Raw genomic sequence first — 25,516 nt, 5'->3', positions numbered from 1 at the left:
CTCACAAATTCAACCCATAATTTTAAAATTGTCATTTTAAAGTTTGAATTTTGAACCTTGGAAAGACATTTTAAGTTTTGAATTTGACAAATTTTAAACCAGAAATAAAATTCTAAATCTTGAAATGAATATATTACAATTGGAGTAGGTAAGTAAAATAAAAAAGTAAGGGTTGGAGTAAAGGTTTTAAGAGTTAGAATTAACATTTTAAGTGGTAAAATGAGTTTTTTAAGAGTTGAAGTCAATAGCTAAAAAATTAAATTAAGCCTCTTGAGAAGAAAGATTGACGTTTGTGCCTTGGAGTAGGGTTTTAAGTATTAGATTTGACTTTTTAAATTTTAAAATGGCTATTTTAAGGCTTGAATTCAACAAATATAAAATTTTTCTGGCCGCACGCAAGAAGCAGCCACATACAAGTTTTTGCGTAACATATATAGATATTAATTTCGCATTATACTTTAAAATTGTGAAAAAAAGAAAAATAATAATAAAAAAAAACAATATACACAATCAACAAAATGAAATGGCGTGTATATAAATAAATAAAATTTAAACCAAATATACCAGAGAAAAAACCCCCTCAAAACCCAGAGAAAAAACCCAGTTTCGATCTGCTGCTCAAAATGGGGAAAAACAGCAAGAAGCAGTGGAATCAAAAGGGGTCTTCACATCGTCACAAGAACTCCCATTCATGTCTAGAAGAAGAAGACTTTAGCTTTAATGATTCTTTTGATCGAAACCCAACTTCTCCTCACTGTAGTACCGACGATGAAAACCAAGAAGAAGAACATGAAGTACAAAATGACCCAGAAAATCTCCCATATTCTATTGATAATGATTCAATACCTTCAAAGTTTTCTCTCTATCAACAATCTGTTCAGGTCTGTTTGTATTTTTGTTTGTTCTTGGTTGAGTTGTTGATTTTCTTTGGGTGATAATGTTAATGGGTGTTTTGTGATGTAGTCTCCAAAAGGGGATATAAGCTATTTGCAAAAGTTCTTCTTGATGTATGTTGGTGGGAGAGCTCCTCTTCATCTACAGGAGGATTTTTGTGGCACTGCTCTTCTAAGGTACTACTTACTTTATCATCCTAAATTGTTATTTGCATTACAAAATTTGAGCAAGATAGTTGTTTTGCGACAACGGAGGCAAGAACCGATGAACAATAATGAAACAATAGAGAAATTATTCAATGTGGTTCACTATCAATGTGATAGCTACGTCCACCAGCACCAACATCAAATAATTTCACTATGATCGCAAAGAATTTACAAGATGAATTACAATCACACTCAAAAATAATAATGGCTCTCTTGTGATCTCTCTCAATTTGTGAATCATCAAACCCTAGCACTAATAGGAGGAGATATATATACTATAACCTAACTAAAAGATACTTGGGCTCCAAGAAACTCAAATAACCGGCAAAAAACCCACGAGCAAATAAGGAAAACGCATAACCGTCAAAAAGCGACTAGTCGTCTCCAGTGAGCAACGACTCGTTGCAACAAGCGACGAGTCGTCTCCAAAATGTCACGACTCGTGGCAAAGTTACTGACCTAAAAATGCTACTTCAGTAAGAAAGGTGAGAAAGTCACGACTCGTCGCTTTCTCTACTTTAGAAGCGACGAGTCGTCGCCTAGCTTCTGAGCCACATCTTCACTCGTTCTTCTTAACTTCATCTTCAAGCACGATCAAGACTCGATTCGAGTCACCAATCATCAACAATCTCCACCTTGACGAGAACTCGTAGTCAGCAAACGATCCCATCTACACATAGTGAACATATCTCAAGCCAAACCCGATGCAAAGCTCATGCATAAGCCATATATCCTGATAAGTCTTCAATCAAGATCCATCCCCACAAGTCTCCAACCAAGACCCATCACATACTTGTCACCAAGAATAACAACTCATAATGCTCCACCTGCATCACAAGCCCCGGGTAAGCTCCACCTTAAGACCAACATACCTACAATAGGAGCTCCCCACACCGCCCCTAAGGGCCTACTACATCAAATAGTAATCAATATTTAGCAAGTCTAAGCAATGTTTAAACTTACTAAATGGAACAGACTTAGTAAAGAAATCAGCTGGATTGTCAACGGTCTCGATCTTCTTTACCCATACTCTCTTGTCAGTACGCAGGAAATGATACTTGACATCAATGTCCTTGGTCCGATCATGGTGCACTTGATTTTAGCTAAGCAAATGGCACTTAGACTATCACAATACACCGTAGCAAAATCCTGTGCAATACCCAGTTCACAACAAGGCCTTTTAGCCAAATAGACTCCTTAGCTGCAGGAGTTAAAGCCATATACTCAGCTTCAGTAGTAGACAATGTAACTGAAGAATGAAATGTAGACTTCCAACTAACCACAGAACCACCCAAAGTGAACTCATACTCGGTCATCGACCTCCTGGTATCCATATCAGCTGCATTATCATAATCACTATACCCAGTTACCAAACACTCCTTACCATTCCCATGCACAAGACCAATATCAGTTGTCCCTCTCAAATAGCGAAAAATCCTTTTCACTCCCTGCCAGTGCTCTCTCTCCCAGGTCGAGTCATGAACCTACTCACAACACTAACAGCGTGCGCACTATCCGACCTAGTATAGACCATAGCATACATCAAACAACCAACTGTGTTGGCATAAGGGACCTTAGACATATACGCCAACTCTTCCTCAATTTGAGGTGACATAGACAAAGACAATTTGCAGCTCACAGATGTTAGTGTACTTATAGGCTTCGATTTCTCCATCCCAAAACGAGACAAAATCTTTTCAATGTAACTTTTCCGAGTCAAGAAAAGCTTACCCTAACCTGATCCCTATAGTTCTCCATACCCAAAATCTTCTTAGCTGGACCCAAATCTTTCATGTCAAATTCCGAGCTAAGCAATTCTTTAAGTCTAGCAACATTAGATTTATTCTTTGTGGCAACAAGCATGTCATCAACATATAACAACAGATAAATCATGGAACCATCATCCAGCTTACTATGATACACACAGCAATCATAAGAGTTCCTATCAAATCCATGCGAAACCATAAAAGAATCAAACCTCTTGTACCACTGCGAGGGGATTGCTTAAGTCCATACAATGACTTTAGCAATCTGCAAGCATAGTGTACTTTTCCCGGAATCTCGAATCCCTCGGGCTGCTTCATCAAAATATCCTCCAAATCACCATGGAGGAAAGTCGTCTTAACATCCAGCTGCTCCAGCTCAAGGTCATAATGTGCTACAATTGACAATAGCACATGAATAGAAGTATGTTGAACCACCGGTGAGAATATCTTTACAAAATCAACCCTTTCTACCTGACTGAACCCCGTTGCAACTAGCCTAGCTTAAGACGAACTTTCTCAGATTCAGATGACCCTTCTTTCTTTTTAAAAATCCACTTGCACCCTACAAGCTTCCTCCCCTCTGGTACCTTCACAAGTTCCCACACTCTGTTCTTGTAAAGAGACTGCATCTCTTCACCTATTGCAGCAAGCCATTGCGCCGACTCACTACAACTAATTGCTTGTTTATACTTGGCAGGTTCATATGACTCTACATCATCAGCTACACTCAATGCATAACCTGTCAAATTCTCAACAAAGCAATTTCTTCCTTCCATCTCTTCAATCAACCTACCAGGCTTCTTGATAACTCGTTAGGTCACTCAAGAATGGTGTCAGATTGATGAGATGACCCCTGATTAGAATGCTCCACCTCTGACGAGATGACCCCTGATTAGAATGCTCCACCTCCTCCCCAGAGTTAATAGAAGATGGAACATCCTCAGGTTCAGGAGTACGCAGCACTGGAATCTCAGCAGCATCATCAATAAATTGCACTCGAGGTAAATCAGCAATGGATAACTGATGTACCTCAAGTACCCCATCTGTTTGTAGTAGGTTCTCCCATTCCTTCCCTAAATCAGAAGACTCTGAGTTCTTCTTGGAATACATGGTGCTCTCATCGAAAGTAACATTCCTACTAAGAATGACCCGACCCTTCGAAGGTGAATAGATCCTAAACCCCTTCACACAATCACCGTACCCAACAAAACACCCTATCTTCGCTCGTGGATCCAGCTTACCCCCACTAACATAATAATAAGCAACACAACCAAAGATCTTCGAGTTAGAGAAACTAGGCAACTTACCACTCCAAATCTCAAACGGAATTCTAAAGTCAATTTCCGAATGAGGGCCCCTATTGATGATATAATAAACTGTCATCACAGCTTCACTCCAATACCTCCTCCCAAGCCCTGCATTAGAGAGCATGCATCGAACTCTCTCAAGCTGTGTCTGATTAACCCGCTTTGCAACACCAGTCTGTTGTGGTGTCATCCTGACTGTATGATGCCTACCAATACCCTCATCTACACAGAATGGATTAAACTCCTCTTTGTAAAACTCTAGCCCACTGTCTGTTCGTAGCTTCTTGATCTTCTTACCCTGTTTTCATTGCTTAAAAACTTTGAAGGCCTCATCCTTTGACTTAAGCAACCTAAGCCATGTGTATCGGGACTTATCATCTACAAATGACACAAAATAGCGGAAACCTCTCATACCTTCAACCCTAGATGGACCCCAGCAATCTGAATGGATATAATCGAGCACATCATCAGTATTGTGAGTACCCTTGCTGAACTTTAACCTGTGCTTCTTCCCAAACACACAATGCTCACAAAACTCAAGGTTGGCAACCTTGATCCCAGATAGTAGACCCCTCTTAGACAATAACTGCATCCCTTTCTCCCCCATATGACCAAGCCTCATGTGCCAAATCTTGCTCATCTCCTGGTGAGACACCGATGCACAAACCGCAGAACTAGACAGTGTAACACCCTCAAAGACATAGAGGGTGTTCCTTTTGATACCCTTAAGTACCAACTCCGAACCTCGATAAATGGACAGCTTCCCATCCGAAAACACTCCATTATACCCCAGATCATCCAAGGTACCCAATGAAATCAGATTCTTCCCCAAAGCAGGGACATGCCGCACCTTAGTCAATGTCAACTTTCGCCCATCACTAGTCCTCAATGTTATGGACCCAATACCCGTAATCGTATAAGGTGCATTGTTACCTACAATAACTTTACCCCCATTGCAAGACTCATACTTGTCAAACCAGTCTCGACGCGGACTCATATGGAACGAACACCCCGAATTTAGAACCCAATCATCAGAAAGATCTCCAGACTTAGCAGAACTCACTAATGCCAAGTCTTCCTCCGAATTATAGTTCTCCTTCGGTTTTTCCTCAACTACAGCAGCTTGGGACTTGCCCTTCCTCACCGGACAATTTGTCCTAAAGTGACCCGATTCTTTACAGTAATAACAGGTCTTTCCCGCTGTCTTACTTGATCCTTCATTGCCATTTTCAACACCCGACCCAATATTGTTGTCCTTGTTAACCCCCTTTTTCTTTTTAGATTTCCCGGACTTAACAAACAACCCACTGCCACTCTCCCCGTTATCGCCTATAGCTTTCTGACGAAGTTCCCTAATATGAAGTGTTGCCTTTGCTTCTTCTAAGGTCAGTGAGTCCTTACCAACAACAAAAGACTCAACAAAATTCTCATAGATAGACGTTAGAGACACAAGTAAAATCAACGCAGCATCCTCATCATTTATCTTAACATCTAAGTTACGCAAATGTAGTAAAATAGAGTTAAGTTTTTCAAGATGTTCCCGTAAGGGAGTACCTAACTGCATTCGGAGGTTGAACAACCGCTAGTTCAGCAATAATTTGTTGGTCAGCGACTTAGTCATATACAATGACTTCAATTTCATCCATAATTCCCCTGCTGTAGCTTGATCAGCGACCTCCGTGATGATATGATCATCCAAACTTAGCAAAATGGTAGAATGAGCCTTTTCCTCTATTACTGCTAATTGCCTGTCAGTTAGTCCATCTTTCGATCTGATCAGCGACCTCCGTGGTGATATGATCATCCAAACTTAGCAAAATGGTAGAATGAGCCTTTTCCTCCATTACTGCTAATTGCCTGTCAGTTAGTCCGTCTTTCGACCCCGCAGTAGTATTCCTTGGAGCCAACGGACGCCGGATTTGCTGTTGTTTTAACAGAGCCTTCATCTTTATTTGCCGTAGCCCGAAGCTATTTTTCCCGCCATTGTTTCACTCAAAAACTCTCCATGGACTTAAACCTAAGCTCTGATACCAATTATTGTGCGACAGCGGAGGCAAGAATCGATGAACAATAATGAAACAATAGAGAAATTCAATACAAAGAATAAGAAAATGACACAAGAGATTTAACGTGGTTCACTATCAATGTGATAGCTACGTCCACCGGCACCGAGATCAAATAATTTTACTATGATCGCAAAGAATTTACAAGATTCAGTGAGAAAGCCACGACTCGTCGCTTTCTCTACTTTAGAAGGGACGAATCGTCGCCTAGCTTCTGAGCCACATCTTCACTCGTTCTTCTTAACTTCATCTTCAACCACGATCAAGACTCGATTCGAGTCACCAATCATCAACAGTAGTTGTTTAAGGTTAAGTATCAGGGTGATGTGCAAAAACGTTCTTGAACACCAAGAACAATGATAGGGTGATGTGCTTGTGAATATTGAAATTAGTGACCAAGATTGCGAAAATAAGTGCAAGAACATGAAATTAAAGCAATAATAATTAGGAAAAATTGACATTAATAATTCAACCTTTCACCCATCCATTGTGAATAATTACGCCTTTGGATTATTTTCTAATAATCTAACATTAGCCCTATATTTGCCCACAACATACCATTTTCTTGATTATAGGTAACAAAGCTGCCAACAAACTAAAACAAAGGTTGGATTATTCACAGCGCTATGGGCAAATGTTGAATTATTAGAAAATAATGTAAAGGTGAGATTATTTACGGTGGGCGAACAAAAGGTTAGATAATTAGGAACAATTGACACTAATAATCCTGGATACACAAGATATATCGAAGTTCACCTAGGGTTATATCCACGTTAGGTCCTATAGGGTTTTTTTGACAATGAAAACAATGATTGAGTTCAAGAACTCAAATGACAACTAAAATGGAAATTACAATAAAATTGGAGATTTTTCTAAGGCATGTGTTTAGGCTAATGGGTAATTACATATCAATGTTTGAATACATTATTTGAGAAACCCAAGTGCTTGTTCGAGCTTACCAGTTGCTCCTCATTCTGATTCCATTTGCTTGTTTAAGTGACCTATGTGCTCGTTTGAGCAATTCATCAACTAAACACTTGAGAGACAATGCCTTTCCCGAGTTTCCAAACCAAGACTCAAGGCATCTAATATAACATAAGGTCATATTATTAAGAAAAGCCTAATATAACCCTTTAGAATATGCTCTCTTGAACTTCAAACATCTTACTTTTAGTACTAATTAACGTCAATAATATGCACTAATAAGTTCACTATATTTATAATTACTTCATTTAGTACTTAGGTACTTAATCATAATGTACAATCATTTCTAGTATTTGTAACTGTAAGTTAACATCTAAAAGTAATTAATCAAAATTTCACTCATTTTTGATGCTTGTAGGTTTACCAATGTACAACTCTAATAAGTATAATTCCCTTCAGCACTAGTAAGCTGAGTCCAATTCCTCATTAATTGGATGCAGAGAAAATAGCCTTAGTACAATCAACAATGTATGATAGACTAATTTGGAAGATGTTGAGTACACTAAGATAGACCAATCCATTGTCGTCATCATCATCATTTTATCACCTCAATGGCATTAGATGGCTCCACCTAGGGTGTGGGATAGACCAATTCATTGCATGTGTAATTATTGTTTGTGACTCTTGTTTCAGTATCTCGACGCTCTTTTTAAAGCTTTCTCGAATACTTGTGGAACCGAATGTAGAACTTTGAACATGGGTCTTAATGATCTGTAAACAAACCCACAATTTCGTATTTTCAATAACTAATATATACTTCATTGAAACATAGTTGGCAAAATAATTAACTATATATAGTCGAGATTTGACTGTTCACTTTGCTCATGCCTTTGAGATTATGTCACTTACAATCTGTTTGTTTGTCGTTCATACTTGTAAATCTGTCCTTTAATCTTTTCTGTAATGGGTGTTGGTGGAGTACTAGGTGAAACATATACTTAAAGTATTAACCTTTTCCTTGTGATAGTAGCAGTTGGCATTGTCTTTTTCATTCCCCCCCTTAATAGATACTTTTTGATTCTACTTCTTTGAAGTACTTCACTTGTGTTTGATTTCTATTTTCTCAGCTCCATTTTTACCTGGAACGATATTCGGTTTGGAACAGGAACAAGGAACGCAACCTAGATTGACTCGGGAACGATTGGGTATGAGACATATTATGTATAAAAAATATATTTGAAAACAAAATTAAATTAAAATGATTCTTTTTGCTTAAGGAAATTGGTTTTAAGTGAATTTTATTAGGTTTCTAAATTTCATCTTGTTTTCCCTCCTCTTTTATTCTTTAATTTGTAAATTAAAGCCAAAATACCTTTTAAAAAAGGTCTTCTACACCGGGACGTCACCTTGAGCGATTTGGGTCGCGTTTCGTGGTGATTAAAGCTCTAAGGGTAAGTATGATGTGTATATAATAATAATTGATAGGGTAAGTATGAAGCTCTAAGGGCTCACCCACTCAAAATGTGAAAACGATACTATTGTCTTGACTCTTATAAATGGACTCTTGAATCTTTGTAAATTGAAACTAGAATTCATGAATGTACTACATCTTTTGCTGTTAACTCATTCTGGTATTTAGGTTGGGGAAAGCTTTGATTTTCTTATTCTTGAAGTATACCATAGTTGTTTGAAAACATGCAAATGAGAGTCTTTGTAATATTTTCTATGTAGTCTATATGGTTAATGAGTTACCTGCTTACACAAAAATGATTTCTATAGATGAAAAGACTCAATAGTCATCTGTAAAATATATCATCTTATTCACACAAAATTGAAGAATGTCATAATGGTGTTGAGATTTTCTTCTGTACTTGCAAACATTAAGCTCTGCTTCAAAGTAAGATCATCTTGAACAGTTTCCAAAGCTTTACTATAATTTTCTGTTCGGTATGAGATGGTATACGGAGGGGATGATATGGGACATTTCATATCATGTTTCAAACATCATCCTTTTTCTTTATAACCTCATCCAAAGGGGCCATGCCATATCTTCTTTTTTTGATAGAATATTTTGATTACATTTTAATTGATATAAGATCCAGGTGCTACCAATATTGTTACATATAATCTGAGTGTTATGCAATTTTCTGTAACAGTACAGAGTGGCTTCGAACTGACCCTCGGAGGACTGCTTTAGGCATAGATCTAGACCTTGAGGCACTTATTTGGTGCATGAAATATAATGTGAACAGAGTCGGTAATGATAACTGTTCCAGAATCTCTCTCTTTCATGGAAATGTTTTGCAGCCTCTTGAGGCTAGACTTGTTAACACGAATCCTGAGGATCTCATTCAGAATGTATCTATCCAAGAGACTGAAGACGCCAAAATAAATGTTCCCACTGAAAACTCTTTGGGATCAGAAGCTTCTGATAGTGGTGGAAATTTGAAGAAGGATTTCTCGGTGCCTGCAAGAGATATTGTGTGTGCTTTTAATTACAGTTGTTGCTGCCTGCATAAACGACCAGAACTTGTTGCCTATTTCAAACATGCCCTTGGCGCTTTGTCCAAGAAGGGTGGTATATTTGTCATGGATTTATATGGTGGTGCTTCATCTGAGCATCAACTGAAACTTCGCAGACGATTTCCCAATTTTACGGTATGCTTTACAGAACATTTTTAGGATGAGCTCTGAAAGAATATTTCAATTTTACCGTTGAAGCTTATTTTTGTCTTTTGGTTTTTAGCTCTGGGATACACTGAAACTCACGAAAATAACTTATTATTTAGTGACTTTCTGGAATATTTCAATTTTACCGTTGATGCTTATTTTTACTGATATAGCTATCTTTTGAGGTTATTTGTACTTAAATGTTGTACTAAAAACGAAGTTTTGTTTTCTAAGTTAGCAACTGAGCAACTCATGGAAAAATGTTGTTATTGTGCTTACTTTTATATCATGTACAGTATATTTGGGAGCAAGCAGAATTTGATGTCATTCAACGGAAGACCCGGATTAGTCTTCATTATCAACTTCAAAAGCCACAGAGAAAGATTCGCAATGCCTTTTCATATAGCTGGAGGCTGTAAGTCTTTCCTCAGTATTTGGAATGTCATACAATTTTACGATGGTGTAAAACTTATCGACTCATTTGCAGGTGGTCGCTGCCTGAGATAAGGGACTGTTTGGAAGAAGCGGGATTTAGAGCTGTTCACTTTTGGATAAAAGAGATGCCTGATACTGAGAAAAACAGAAGCTCCAGGGGATTTGGTACTGCAAGAGATGATAAATACAAAGAGGTCTCAAGTTTTCCACAACAAGATGCTTGGAATGCCTATGTTGTAGCTGTGCCTTAGATTATTTGTGTTCATTAGCTCTACTGGTACGCTTCTTCTCTTCAGATTAACAGGCTATTCGTGTTAAGTTGTGTTCCCGTAAAATGTTGAGTTTTGACTTGGTCTGTTGTATGAATATGAACATTGAGAAGCCAGCCAATACTTGCGGTGTTACTAGACTTGTAGCTTTGTATACGACTCATACAATTTTCAATGTTGAGTATAATACTTGCGGTGTTACTAGACTTGTACATTAGCTCCTAAAACTTTTCGAGATATTGCAGACATGTACTCGGAGAGCATTCTTTTCGAGATACTTGCGGTGTTCTAATTGAAGATAATTTTATTATCAGAGTCAATTTTATGTCATCACTTTTCGGGTGTTATTTGTATCTAAGGTTGGGGGGCTTAAGTAATTGAGTAGGGTTTTACAGTCTATTTTTGCAAAGTTTACATGAATCAGACTTTAGTTACTCACATTTGATATATATCTAAAATTAAAATCTAAAGTAATTGAGTAGGGTTTTATGAATGCACCCAACCCAACACTTTGACTTTTAAGTGATCCCAGCTTAGCATATGCTTGTTAATTTGCTTGACTGAGCCTTAGCCGCTTGATCGCACTTCTATCCAGTGAAGCTATTGTCTATTTTATTTACCTTGTGGTTGAATCAAGTCGTAGGTCAATGAAAAATGGATTCTTGGTTTGGGTATTTCTTTGCATATCACACTTAATAGACATTGGTTCTTTACGTATGATTGTGTTTAAGGTGGAGTGATACTAATGGTCAGCAATGTGGTTTGCAATGTTGTGGATATTGGGCTAGTAAGAAATGTTCATTATGTGAAATATTGAAAAGAATAAGCTTATTATAAAAAAAATTCCAAAATATGCTTTGGGAAATTTTAATTTTCAAAATAAGCATCTTCGTGCCAAAGGTGAAGTCAGTTATGTTTGCTGTTACTAACAGTGAACAAAAAAATTAGTCAAAAAAAGTCAAAATTATTTGTTCACTGTTACTAACAGCAAACAAACTTTGTTTTCATTTTTTTGTCATTTTTAACGCTATGACATTGTCTTCCTTTTGTTTGCTATTAGTAACAGAGTTTAAAGAATTTTGACTTTTTTTGACTAGTTTATTTGTTCGCCGTTAGTAACACCTGATCTTAGGCTTAGTCATAAAGATGCTTATTTTGAGAATTAAAATTTTTCAAAGCTTATTTTGAGAATTTATTTTTTTCCATCTTTCTCATTATGTTTCAAAAATCACAAAAAATTTAATATCACTTGGTGGCTTGGTCAGAAATGGTAGCAGGTGCATTCTTGATAAGGATAAATTAGAAATTAATAATGGTTTTAAGTAGTGATGAAGGACAGGAATAAAGGTCACTCTCTGAGTTTGTTGGATCGGCCATTCGGCTTGGTTAATGGATTCATTGTTGTCCAACGAGCATCATATTAATTTGTGACACATGAAGCTTGGCATATGAGTGAGAGACGCTTGGTAGAACTTGCTATGGGGCGTCTACTTGGTAAGAGATGTACGAGTTCTATTGAATTATGTGAGTATGGTGTTCTTAACAAGCAAGTCAGCTTCAATATGGCCATGAATAAAATATATGGTACATTTGATTGTGGTCACTCGGAGTTGTGGAGTCTTTTCATAGCATCATTCTATGGTGTCACCTATATTATGTTATGGAGTTGGGATTGCCAATGGTATTTGACATTCCGCTCATGGATGGGCATAAGGCATAGGTTTATATCTCGTCTTGGACTCTTTATACAACATCCCTCAATGGTAAGTTTAGGAAGACATAGCAGTATGTGATATTATTCCTAACAAATACTCCCTTCTTTTAAAGCTTAGTGTCATTTACACTTTTTACACTTGTCATAATAATATTTTAATTTGTAATTTCTTTAATTGTGTATGATTACAGAACATTAATTTTGCCTATTATTATGTATTTGGGGTCTTAAAATTATGTAGTTGGTTATATAATAGTCTGTATTGGGGCTATAATATTATGTATTTGCCTATTTGGGGTCTTAAAATTATGTACTTGGGGTTGGGTATATAATGGTTTGTTTTTAGGGCATAGTATTTTTATAACACCAAATATATTATGTTATAAACCCAAATATATGTTGTTATAACCCCATATATATTATATTATAATCTCAAATATATATTGTTACGACTCTAAATATATTATATTATAATCACAAATACATGTTGTTATAACCCTATATATATTATGTTATAACCTCAAATATATATCATGCAGGGCTTCTGCATGTTTGGGGGTAAAATCGATCGCTTTTTTCTAGTTCTTCTTGTGAGGGAAGTATGGGTATGGATTGTCCATTATCTCCCCTCACTTAGACCCTGCTCCCAAGCAGGACATTGGGTATGATGATGATGATGATGATGACGACCTCAAATATATAAATTGTTACAACTCTAAATATATTATGTTATAACTAGGGATGGTCATGGGTCCAGGACCCTGTTGGACCCGCCCCGGATCCGCCCCTTTTTAAGAGTCTGGGTCTTAATTTTTTAGACCCATCGGATCCGGGTCCGGGTCTGGATCCAAAAAAATTTGACGGGTCCGGGTCCAGGTCCTAAGGTGAAGACCCGGACCCGGACCCTAAACTTTTAAATTTTATTATTATTTTTTTTTTATTTTTGTTAAAATTTTTGATGATATTTGCACATTTGTTGTACATGTATAATACTTTGATTGCTCGCCGAGATTAAAGTTTAATTACAGTCTTTATTGTTTAATTCTAATGGTTTTGGAAATTATGGAGGCGGCGATATTCTAATTTTGGTTTGTTTTTAGGTACTGAAATAATTTGATTGCGCATTGAGTTAAAGTTTCAATTATGATGTTTATTGTTTAATTCTAATGGTTTTGGAAGTTTACGGAGTGTGATACTAATTATGGATTTGTTTCTGGGCATTGAAATGAATTGTTAAATTGGTGTATCGATTGATAACTTTTTGTGACAAGTGTTTGTAATACGATAATAAGTTGCTTACAAAAATATAAAAAGACTCGAAAAAGGTTCAGTTTTGACAAATCAAAGAGGCTTTGTATAAGACCTATTAAGGATCCTAGACCCTGTCAGATCCGTAGGGTCCGGGTCTGGATCTGAAAATTTTGGACCCTTAGGGTTCGGATCCGGGTCTGGATCCAAAAAAAATAAAAGGGTCCGGGTCCGGGTCTGGATCCAAAAAAAATAAAAGGGTCCGGGTCCGGGTCTGGCCAGACTCGCTCCAGACCCGCCCCATGACCATCCCTAGTTATAACTCTTAAAAATTTGTTGTTATAACACCAAATATATTATGTTATAACCTCAAATAAATATTGTTATAACCCTTAATATATTATATAACTTTTCACATTCAACTGACACACATTTTTGTTTTTTGATTTCACCAGCAGTTTTTTTTTTAAATTAATATAAATTAAATATAAATTGAACTCTTAAAAGCTGTCTTTACAAAAGACGATTTCTCAAAAAAGGACCTATAATATAATATAGTTGACATCAGTATTAGATTCTATTCAATCCTTTCAAATTTGCAGTATATAGGAATTTTTAGAGTGAAATAGAGGAAAGACAGAGGAAGTAGTGATTGGAGCCGCCTCAGGTAATGGACATGATTACTAGAAGCCACCGGTGAAGTTTATTAGACTAATCAAGTGATGAATAGACCGTGGTCAAAAAATTAAAATAAAAAATATAAAAAAAAGAAAGTGTTTAGTATAACGTATTAAATCAAAGCATCTTCAGCCTCCTTCAAAATATTGCGTTTACCGTAGATGTGGAATAGTCAAAAAGTCAAAACTCAGAAGTGGATGTGTGATGTGTCCACCCTTCTACATACGTGGACAAGTCTATGCTTTTAAATTTGGATTTCTAGAAGCATTAATTATGGAAGTTGGAAGGCAGTGAGTTCAAAGACGACGCTGCTAAACCTTTTTTTTTTTTTTTTCTTTGGAGGCATTTGATCTTTCTTGGAAGTTGAGGATGGATTAAGACTTAAGAGAAAAAAGATAAAAATTATTAATGATATTTCTAAATTTTTACACTTTATTAATGATATCCTTTTAAAGTTTTTTGATTATTAATGGTATGTAATTTTTTCCGTCCAAAACGGTTAATTTTTTTTCATTTTTATCTTTATTTTTAAATATAAAACATAAAGGAAAAAGAAAAAGTTATAACTGATTTTGGACGGAAAAAAAATTAAAAAAGGTTACGGTTGTAAGATGCTCAATAACATGTGGGTACCATTGATAATGGAAAAAACTTAGGGGGTACCATTGATAAAATGCAAAAACTTAGGGGTACCATTGATAATTTCTTAAAAAAAATTACTCCCTCTGTTTTCATATGTTCTTCTCAAATAAAATTTAGAATCTTGATAGATTCGTCTCAATATATATTTTCTAAATATAAACCTTGTAGAATTTTTAAAAACTCACAATTAAAATTATTTGAAGTTTAAATTTACATTGAGATCTGTATAAAAAGTAAATTAGATGAAAAAATGAAAACGGAAAAAGTATAAAATTATAAATATAAATATTTTTTTAGTAAATTTAAGAACGAAAAAGGCAGCCTGCTCCACGCTTGGTTGCCTATTTCCCACAATATTGACTGCAAATCTGCAATTATGAATTTTAAATGCCAATTATCTTCTTTTAATCATACTCTCAAATGTCACCCGGCCAACTTGACAATATACTTTTATATTCAAAAATAGGATAATGATATCAAATAAGATCTCAATCATCAATAATTTTAACTTTTTAACATTATCTAATCTAGAAATTAAAAAATAATTAATATATTATATAATTATTTTAACTTCTCAAATAAATAAATAAATGTTAAACTAATAAAGTACAATTAAATTCTTATGTTTTAAAAGCAAATACATAATACTTTTAAATTACAAAAATAAAATACAAGATTTTTTCTTGTCTATATTTATCATTTTCGTTGAAATAATAGATTTTAAAATTAAATCTTATCTCAATTAAAAATAAATATCATTCATAAACAACTATTTATGAAATAGGCCATAAATTATTCAGCCCTTTGAGTAAAAGAGAACCTAGACTTGTAAAATCCAAATTGCTCTATTAAGATTGTGCACTAAAAGGTTATTTAGCTTCAATGATGTATGTTGACCAACTCTCCTACCCCATAAAACGCCAAAAACGGTGCTCTAAAAACTAATCTTAATTACTCCATTTAATATGATTCAAATGACTATTATTAATATGTTAAAAATTATTTAAACATTAATATGAGATCATCTAGGGTAGATCTTACGTAAATGTCCAAATGACTGTCTGGGTATTGGCGTCTCTAGTGAAGATTATATATTGACATGGATTGGGGCGTTTTTCTCACCCTTTATAATTTTTTTTCAATAGAATCTGATCTTGTCTTAATGAAAATATGTACTGTGTTTTTTTAATTAAGGCTTTAGATTTGATTCTTATTTTTTTCCTTTTTATTGTTGTTGAATTTATAAAAAAAAATTCTGTAATTTTTTCCTTGTGGATATAATACTTATTTCCGTACTATTATTTGGAGAAAAATGTTTCATTATTTAATCTTTTAAAGATGCTCTTTTTAACCATCAATTCGGTAGTGACCTAATCAGAAAATACTCGGTCAACTCCGATCATATTCTAAATCTGATAATTTTGACACTTATATTTTTTAATTTTGTCAATTTGTCCAGTTTCACGTCATCGTTTTTAGTCAAGAACTATTATATTTCTTGTAAATTTTTATATTTTTACTCAACAACCTCTTTAGCAGCCTTAAATTCGTCATCATTATAATATATTTTCTTAAATAGTATTAATAATCAGAAAAAAGTTATAAATCCTTAACTAGTTGGGACAATCCAATTTCGATCCAAACCCGACCCAGTCTGATGCTATCTAAAATGACCCAACCCGAAAAGAAACAATCAAATATAACTCGATCCAAAATTCACCAACCGACCATTTTAAGAGGTTTAGTTGTATACACACTACTAAAAAACACGGAGCTTTTCGACGGAAAAACTATGGTATTTTCGACGGTTTTAACCGTCAAAAAATATATTTTCGACGCTTCGTCAAGCGTCTAAAAAACTGTAGTTACAAATTTTCGGCGTTTTTTACAGTGTTATATCTGTTTTTCGACGCTTTTTGCTGTGGGAAAAAAGATTTCCCGCCTTAAATCTATACTACAAATTTATGTTTTTAGACGCTTTGAAGCGTGGAAAATGCTGAATATTTTCGATGTTTTTTTGTGTGGAAATGCTGAATTTGTTAGACGCTTTTTTATGTGGATAGTGCTTAATATTTTAGACGCTTTTATACGTCTAAATGAAAATAAACCCCTTAAAGCCCTTGATATCTAGATATACACTTTAGGCATTTACATGCGTCGAAAATGTATTTATTTTCCATACTATATTAAATTCATCAAACATACATAATTACTAACGAATATCATACCAAATCAATCATATCCACAAAAGTATTAGCATTTGATATTCATATACGCACATACATTCGTTGATGTAGCTTTGACCTTAAGTTTTTGTAGTTTGGTGAAAAAAAGTCCAAGCAACATAGGTGCTTAATTTGGTCCATATTCACATACACATATATATTAATCGATGTTTAAGAGAGCAAAATTTAAAAGTTAAAAGTTTGTCAAAAGTTGAAGTCCTGCAAAATTGTTTTCATTATGTTGCAATTTCCACTCTAGTGTCAAGACCTTCGCAAAAGATGATTTGTTGGTCATAATATGAACATCAGCTGCAAAAATCTGCAACAAATCAAACAAAATGCACCAACATTAGCCAAAATACATTTGTGATTCAAGGCCGACAATTATTTTCAAATATGGGATTACCTTAATTACCAAACTCCCCTTGAATATAAAAAACTTTATATAAGTTATTATCATATCTAATTCATCCAACTACAAGCAAAATTGCACATAACATAAAAAAACTAGAAACTACACTTCTACCATAAGCACTAAAAAGTAATATGAAAAAGATTCGATGGATGATTAAAATAATAATGATTCTTACTTGTCCTTTGATTTTGTTGTAATTGATCTAGGACTAATGCAAGCTGAGTGAGAATTTTTTGATTTTGAGCTCTTAGTTCTTCAACTTCTTCATTTTTTTTTCAAAAGTTGGGAAGTAACCTCATCATTTCTTTTTTGTAATTGGGAAATAATCTCATCATTTTTTCTCATAACCTCATCATTTTTTCTCATAACCTCATCACTTTTTCTCTCAACAGACAATAGGTAGGATTTAAGCCCCACAACATCACTTGAAGTACCACCACAATCACCTATCTTGTTGTTTCGTAATTAAGCTTTAATACCAAACACGTGAGATCTACTAACCCCATGACCATAACTAACAACACACTGATTAGGTTTGTCTTGTTGATACATCGTCTCATTAAAAACTTCTGTCTCAATCACCTCACGAGGTTGTTTCGAATCACGTAAAATTTCATTAACCCTACGTTCAGCAGTGTCCTATAACAAGACAAAATTATAAATGAAATGTGCAATCACATTTGTCATAATGATAAATGTTTCCAATTCATTACTCTAATATACCATGAATTCTTGAGTGGATGTACCCTCTACATAACCACCACTCTTTGTAGTGTGTGTACGTTTCCACATTTCTAGCTCACTAGGTTCTTTGTGATTCAACTTAACCTATTTAAAAGTAACGGAATATCCCAAAGAAATAAACTTATCACAAATATAGGCATCATAAATAAAATTTAAGTAACCTAGCAACATCAAAAACAAGCAAATGCAATTGTCTCATTATAAGCAATAACAATAATTGTATTCATACTTACAAATTCAGTTTTCCATTGAGCATAACTCTTTGACCTTGTAGTATGTACATGATTATGCATTTCACGAGCTCTTTTCCCAGTGTTGATAATTTCTGTCAATGTTAAATTATTAGGTTGTAACTTGGTGAATATAAAACTTAAATTTATGTTAAATTTGTTATAATACACTATTACAAATACCTTGAACTTTTCTGAGGTCCAGTAAGAAACCAAGCTAATCCACTGCTCTTTTATCACATTTTTAGGCATATTCTCAATTATCTTCTCCTTTGTCACATTAGGCTGATAATAGTCCCTTTGAAGCTCCCACTTGTAATGCTTCCACTTCATATTTATATGTGACAATATCATTCGATGAAACTCTTTTGTATCAGGTAACACAAATTTATCCTATACATAAAGTGAGAATCTCCTTTGTCAAATAAGCATATGTTGAGAATAATAATATCAAATTATAAAAATAAAGAATGTTTAATGAATACCCAAACCGTTTTAATGATTCTTTGCTTGTAATGATCATCAACACGCTTCCAATTTTGTGCTCCAAGTGGACAAAAGGTTCCATCTTTTGACAATTTAGACAGAAAATGAACAAGTACAAGTCCCCTCTTCTAATTGGTTGATCATATTCTTTAAAATAAACAATGATCCTTCTTCCTGATGGTAAGCACCAAACATGCTTAGCAACTATAGTCCCCTCCATTATTCTTAATTTGGGAGGCTCATTCTCTGTTATCTCTGCTCAATAAAAAAAACAATTAATAATAAATACACAATTTGTATCAAATATGCATATTATGATCAATCAAGCATGTATACCTTCTACTTGGACAACCTCATCTGGATCCACATCTATATTTTCTTTCCAATGAACATTATCTCCTGGCCTCCACACTTGTTTTCTTCTCCCAGGAAGTTTTATCTCCATTTCCTTTGAGGGCTCATCTTGCTCTTTGGGATCTTCATTTCCCTTACATGTCTCTTCAACAACATCCTTGCTCTTTGAAGGCTCATGTTGCTCTTTGGGATCATGTTTCTTGGTAACTGCAGGTACCAAGCTAGTAGCGGGATCTTGTGCTGGAGTATTAGTTGAGGTCTTGAAGGTTCGAGACATAAACCCCTTGTTTGCTAGAGTAGCAATGGACTTTTTGGGTTGAAAAGGTCCGAAATTAGTATTATGAGCTTGTTTTGCATTAGCCTCTTGTTTGATTTGAACATAATTTTCAGCATCGATCTTTGTAGATTTACTTTGAATGGTCATGATTTCACGATGATGAAAACCTGTAGTGAAAACGAAAAGATGAGAATGTGTCATAATTCCAACCATTTTTTGATTTATCTTTAACATAGGAGATCAATCATTGAGAGAGATCAAATAGATTATCATATCTAAAAAAACACATGAATAGTAGTTTACATCAAACATCAAACAAGTCCCTAGGCTTAGTTTCAACTACATAATTCCAACCATTTTTTGATTTGTCCTTAACATAAAAAACTTGTGTAGCTTGACTAGAAATAACAAATGGCTCATCAGTTAAAAATCGGCCCGTGTGAATCAACTATGAAAAGCTCACTCGAGTTCTAGAACCACTATATTCTATCCCAGTTACTATGTCCACCAATCACAACGATAAGCCACGACTTTATAGAATCCAAGGTAGTCAACTTCAAGTATATTTGTTAATCTTCCATAGTACTTAATTCCATCGGCTGCCACCATTACTCCACTATTTTGAGTTTTACGAGTTCTTTCACTAGCTTGATAAGCACAAGCATTGAACAAAAAACTAGATCCATTTTCATTATCATCATCGTTGCGACGTGGTCGATTGAAGAGTGTTTCTACGCCTTCTAAATATCTAGAGCAAAAGGTAATTGTTTCCTCAAGAATATAACCCTCGGCAATAGAACCTTCTGGTTGAGCTCTATTTCTCAAAAATGTTTTGAGATGGGCTAAGTACCTATTAAAGAGAATACATTGTTATTAATAAAAGTAATAAGTTTTAAAAAGAGGCAGGAGTGCAATGTTAAATTATGTATACCTTTCAATTGGATACATCCATTTGTAATGAACAGGTCCTGCGAGCTTTACCTCCTTAATAAGATGAATTAACAAATGAACCATGATAGTGAAAAAAGGAGGAAGGAATTCAATCTCCATTCGACACAATACATCTATTATCTTGGATTTTAAAGCATCAAGATAATTAGGATCGATTTCCTTTGCACAAACGGACTTAAAAAATGATGATAGATCATCAATAAGATCAATAACTGTGGAGGCTTGAGATGATTTCAATGCTATTGGAAGGATATCTTGCATTAATATGTGGTTGTCATGACTCTTAAGATTCATAAGCTTCTTGTTTTTCAAGTTCACACATCTTGAAAGGTTTGAACCATATCCATCAAGAAATTTAATACTTGCCAAAACATATAGAAATGACTCTTTACCTACCCCAGTCATACAATATGGGGCGAGTGGCATGATGAATTCATTGTCACTATGACGCTGTAGCCAAATATGTGGCTTCACGTTTCTATTTTCAAAAAACAAGCGAGCAAATTCATCATCTTTACTTTTTCCATCCATGTTCATCAAAGTTCCAAGTAGATTATCACACACATTTTTCTCTATATGCATGACAGTTAAGTTGTGACGAAGAATATTATGCTCCCAATAAGGAAGGTCAAAAAATATACTCCTCTTAGTCCAAAGAATCTTAGGATCATTGACATCAATATCACTTATGGATTGTCGTTTTCGTCTTTTACATGACTTTTGAATTTTCCCATACTCATGCTCTAAAGTTTGTTGCTCTCTTAAAACATCAACCATAGGTGAAGGAGCACTACCATGTTCTTCAGTTCCATCAAACAAACTATTTTGAAATCTAAAAGGATGATCCTTAGGTAACCATTTACGATGTCCTATGTAACATATCTTATTTCCGACTCGTGTAGAGGGAGTTGAGTAATTACACTCAGGACAAGCATTATAACCCTTAGTACTCCATGCTGATAACATGGCGTAACTGAAAAGTCGTTAATTGTCCACATTAAAGCTGCTTTAAGTTTGAAATTCACATTAGTATACGAATCAAAAGCATTGACACCTTTCCACAATAATTTCAACTCATGTATCAAAGGACGCATATAAATGTCAATATTATTCCCTGGCCCTTCCTTGCCAGGAATAATCATTGACAAAATAAATGAAGATGGCTTCATACACGACCATGGAGGTAGGTTATAAGGAATTAAAATTATTGGCCATGTACTATAGGTTGTGTTCATTAGACGATAAGGATTGAAACCATCACTAGTAAGACCAAGTCTTACACTACGAGCATCATTGGAAAACCCTGGGTATCGGACATTAAATTCCTTCCATGCTTGTCCATCAGCCGGGTGTATAAGAACTCCATCATCATGTCTACATTCATCATTCCATCTCATGTCCTTAGATATCTTAGATGACATATACATCCTTCGTAATTTAGGAATCAAAGGAAAATATCTCATCACCTTTGCTGGAACCTTACCCTTATCTGTTTCACCCTTCCATCTTAAACAAGAACATTTAGGGCAAGAATCCTTTCCAGCCATCTCACCCCAATATAATGTGCAATCATTAGGACATGCATGGATCTTTTCATATTCAAAACCTAAATCCATGATCAATTTCTTGGCTTGATAGTATGAGGAAGGAAAATTTTTTATTTGTCGAAATGCATCAAGTAAAAGATCAATCAATATTGAGAATGATTTATCTGGCCACTTGAACAAGCACTTAAGATGAAAAAGGTGCAAGATGAATGATAGCTTTGAAAAGGAAGTACAACCTTCATAAAGAGGTTCATTAAAAGCTTCATAAAGCTTGCTAAATTTGACTTCTTCAAAAAAAAAGTTCACATTAGGTTGTTGTGAAGGAAATTCATCGGTTTCATATTGCAAATTAGGTTCCTCTATAGTCTCATTAGCTAACCCCTCTTCATTTAGTTCACTACCAAACTCAGGAGCACCAAAAATATTTGACCAAAAGCATCTCGAAGTAACCCTAATATATCATCTTGACCTAAATTTTCTGATTCATTGGAAGCTATAAATGGAATCTCTATTTGATTACACGCATTCTTCGCAACAGTCATAGGTCCATGAAATATCCAATCCTTGTATTCTTTATAAAACCCTTTAAACAAAATGTGTCTTTCAACCTCCTCTAGTGGTAATACTTTCTTTCTATCAATTTGACACTTGCAACAAGGGCATCTAATGAAACCATTTTGTGTCCCTTTCTTTGCAAATTCCATAAAGTCACTAACCCCCTTTATATAAGCTTCTGTATTTCTTTGTTTATTTATCCAACTCTTATCAATATATTGAGACATCCTATACATATTGTATAATAATAAGATTAAAAAATTCCATATGCATACAACATGTAACAATAACTAGTTTTATTAATGTCATTTTGTTTATTGAGATTTGCAATTCTGTCATTCTGATTTCTGAGTTTCCATGGTATTTGAATGTTACACCTACCCTTTCTTAATCAAGTAGATAACAATGACATTTTAAAACAATCAAAATCTAACAACCCATTCACATTTTTCTTTTGTATATATTATCTTACATTTGTATTTGAATGACATATATAGAACAAAAACATAGTGTTGTTCATTAAAGCCAATGTCCTTCAATATATTTTTATTCCACGCAAAATTATTTACAATAGCTTGTTCAATAATAAAGTCTTCTAATCCTTGGTCAAAATATAAAATAAAAACAAAGGATAAACAATGCACATTTCTTCAATGATTCTAAGAAATAGATAAGGGTTTGGGATCTTCATCGAATCTCCCCAAAGCCATCGAGAAATAAATTAATCAACAATGCCACCACAAATACTCTCACTAATCAAAATCAAAATCAAAAGTATGTCAAATGGACCCCCTATTTTCAATCTCTTAAGGACGATCTCAACCCTTCCACACAAACACTCTCACTAACTAATCAAATTCAAAATAGAAGTCTAAAGCACATATAAAAAACAGAAAATGAGAGGATGTAACAAAGAAATTCAAAAAATGGAGGGATAATTTATTCAAAGAAAACGACATTACAGAGGACATGAAGAAGACTGGTACACTTGAGAGTACCTGATAGTGCAATTGAGAGAATGAAGACAACTGGTACGGGGTGGTACGGCTGCCGGAGGAAACGCTCAACACTTCTGCCGGATGAAGACTGGAAGTCCGGCGTGCTGTCGGATGAGGAAGAACGAAAACTTACCTGATGATAATCTGGATGAGGAAGAACGAATGAAGAGAACGAGATAATGAAGAGGACAGGCGTGCTTATGGAGGAAGAAGAACTTACCTGATTTGAGGATGATGAAGCTTGCTGCGCGTGGGAGGCGAATTGAAGAATAGGGTTTCTCCTTTTCCCCCTTGTTCTTGACTGATGTGAGGAATTGAAGAGAGGCGGGTTTAGTTTGTCTGAAACTTTCAGACGCCCGTTTTGATACAATTTTTTTTAGAATTTTAAAAGCCAGTTTCACTGTTTGTTTTTTTTTTTTGGACGCTTTTTCTTTGTTAAATTTCAACCTATTTAAGCGTCGAAAATATCCGTTTTTCTTTAGACGGTTGTTTAAGTGTCTAAAACCAAGCGTCTATAAACTTCATGCTTTTTAGTAGTGACAATAACCAAAATAACTCGACCCAAAATCCAATCCATCGACTCAAAAGGCTTTGAACGTACAATCTAGTAATAAATTGGTCGTCATCATCATCATCATACCCTGTGTATCCCACTCATAGAATACTATGATCAGGGTTTGGGGAGGGAAGAAAGATGACAACTCATATTCATAGAGGAGAGTGTGGTCAAAAAGTTCCTTGACTCAAGAAGGATCGCTTTCGATTTACTTTCTTTAGATCTCTTGCTTCTCACCTTCAGATGAGTTAAGATTTGTTTATTTATTCCCATCAATCCAACATGTATATGACATTGAGTAATGAGTAAGGTAAAGCTGTAAACAGTACGTACTAAACTTAGCTTCGTTATTCGCCAAAAACACATTTTAGATGAGTTCCCTATCAGGCAAAGGTTTGTGAATGAGCTACTAACTACGAGTGTAGTATTATATCTTATTTATTATTGTACTCTAGTTTTATTTATCTATGAATTCACAATTTTCTCTTTTGTGTACATCCCATATGAGTACACTCATGGTCGTTAATAGAGTGAATAAGCTATTTATTAGACTCGGCAAAACTTAACTCAATTTATTATCTTAATCTGAACCTGATTCAAAATAAGCGCATTATAATTGAGAGTTTTGATCTAATTAAGTAACTGGTTTGATTCTATCTAAACTTTGTAATTTGTTATATACTTTAGATATAAATAGTTAAAATTGTACATCAACAAATTAATGTACAACTTTATTTAGTTTTTAAAGAGAGTGTTTACTTTATATAAAATTTAGGATATATATTAAATATAATTAACTTATAAATTATCATAAATTCAAAATTCAAGTCGTTGTCGTCATTATCATCATACTCAGTGTATCCCGCCTATAAAAACTTACATGGTCAGGGTTTGGGGAGGGAAGGACGGCGGCAACTCATACCCATAAAGGAGAGTGCGGCCAAAAGGTCCCTCGACAGGAGAAAGAATAGGAGCAGTTTCTGCAACGACTAGGGCCGAGTGAGGTTGAAGCTGACTCCGCAGGTTTGCATCGTATCACCTAAGTGTGACCCTTAAATATAAAAAGATAAATACAATACAAATATAAATAAAATAAAGTAAAAATAACAATTAAAAAAAAAAAAATAAAAATAATAATAATAATAATAGAGCGAGTAAAAGCCGGACTACAGGAAACAATAATAAAGTAAAAATAACAATCAAAATTCAAGTGACTAAGACATTAAAATTTCTAATAGGATTAGACCTCTAACCTTTCAGGAAACAATATCTTTTTGTCACAAGCTTCCTTTCCCATTAAATTATGTAAATAATGTGTCCATTATATTAATCAAATATCTTTGACAACATATTTTCTTATAT

The 25,516-nt window shown here is 34.7% G+C and overlaps 2 protein-coding genes across 2 annotated transcripts; one reads left to right on the top strand and one right to left on the bottom strand.

Annotated features, from left to right (window-relative positions):
• Window positions 1–568: 568 nt before the first annotated feature.
• Window positions 569–13,252, top strand: LOC130812602 (uncharacterized). The gene is made up of 5 exons (XM_057678126.1): window positions 569–881; window positions 964–1,070; window positions 9,317–9,818; window positions 10,127–10,245; window positions 10,318–13,252. Exons 1-5 carry the CDS (start codon window positions 624–626, stop codon window positions 10,514–10,516), a joined length of 1,185 nt encoding a protein of 394 aa, XP_057534109.1. The 5' UTR covers window positions 569–623; the 3' UTR covers window positions 10,517–13,252.
• Window positions 13,253–19,851: 6,599 nt separating this feature from the next.
• On the bottom strand, window positions 19,852–22,827 carry LOC130813553 (uncharacterized). Its single transcript, XM_057679390.1, has 5 exons — window positions 22,496–22,827; window positions 21,534–22,442; window positions 20,479–21,471; window positions 20,047–20,397; window positions 19,852–19,945 (listed from the first exon to the last, which is right to left on the bottom strand). The coding sequence occupies exons 1-5, from the start codon at window positions 22,825–22,827 to the stop codon at window positions 19,852–19,854; spliced, it is 2,679 nt and encodes an 892-aa protein (XP_057535373.1).
• Between the last annotated feature and the right edge of the window lie 2,689 nt (window positions 22,828–25,516).

This window comes from Amaranthus tricolor, chromosome 5 (assembly GCF_026212465.1).
Source record: "Amaranthus tricolor cultivar Red isolate AtriRed21 chromosome 5, ASM2621246v1, whole genome shotgun sequence".
Classification (NCBI taxonomy): domain Eukaryota; kingdom Viridiplantae; phylum Streptophyta; class Magnoliopsida; order Caryophyllales; family Amaranthaceae; genus Amaranthus; species Amaranthus tricolor.
Note: the sequence above shows the minus strand (reverse complement) of the source record. Positions and strands in the feature narration are given on the sequence as shown.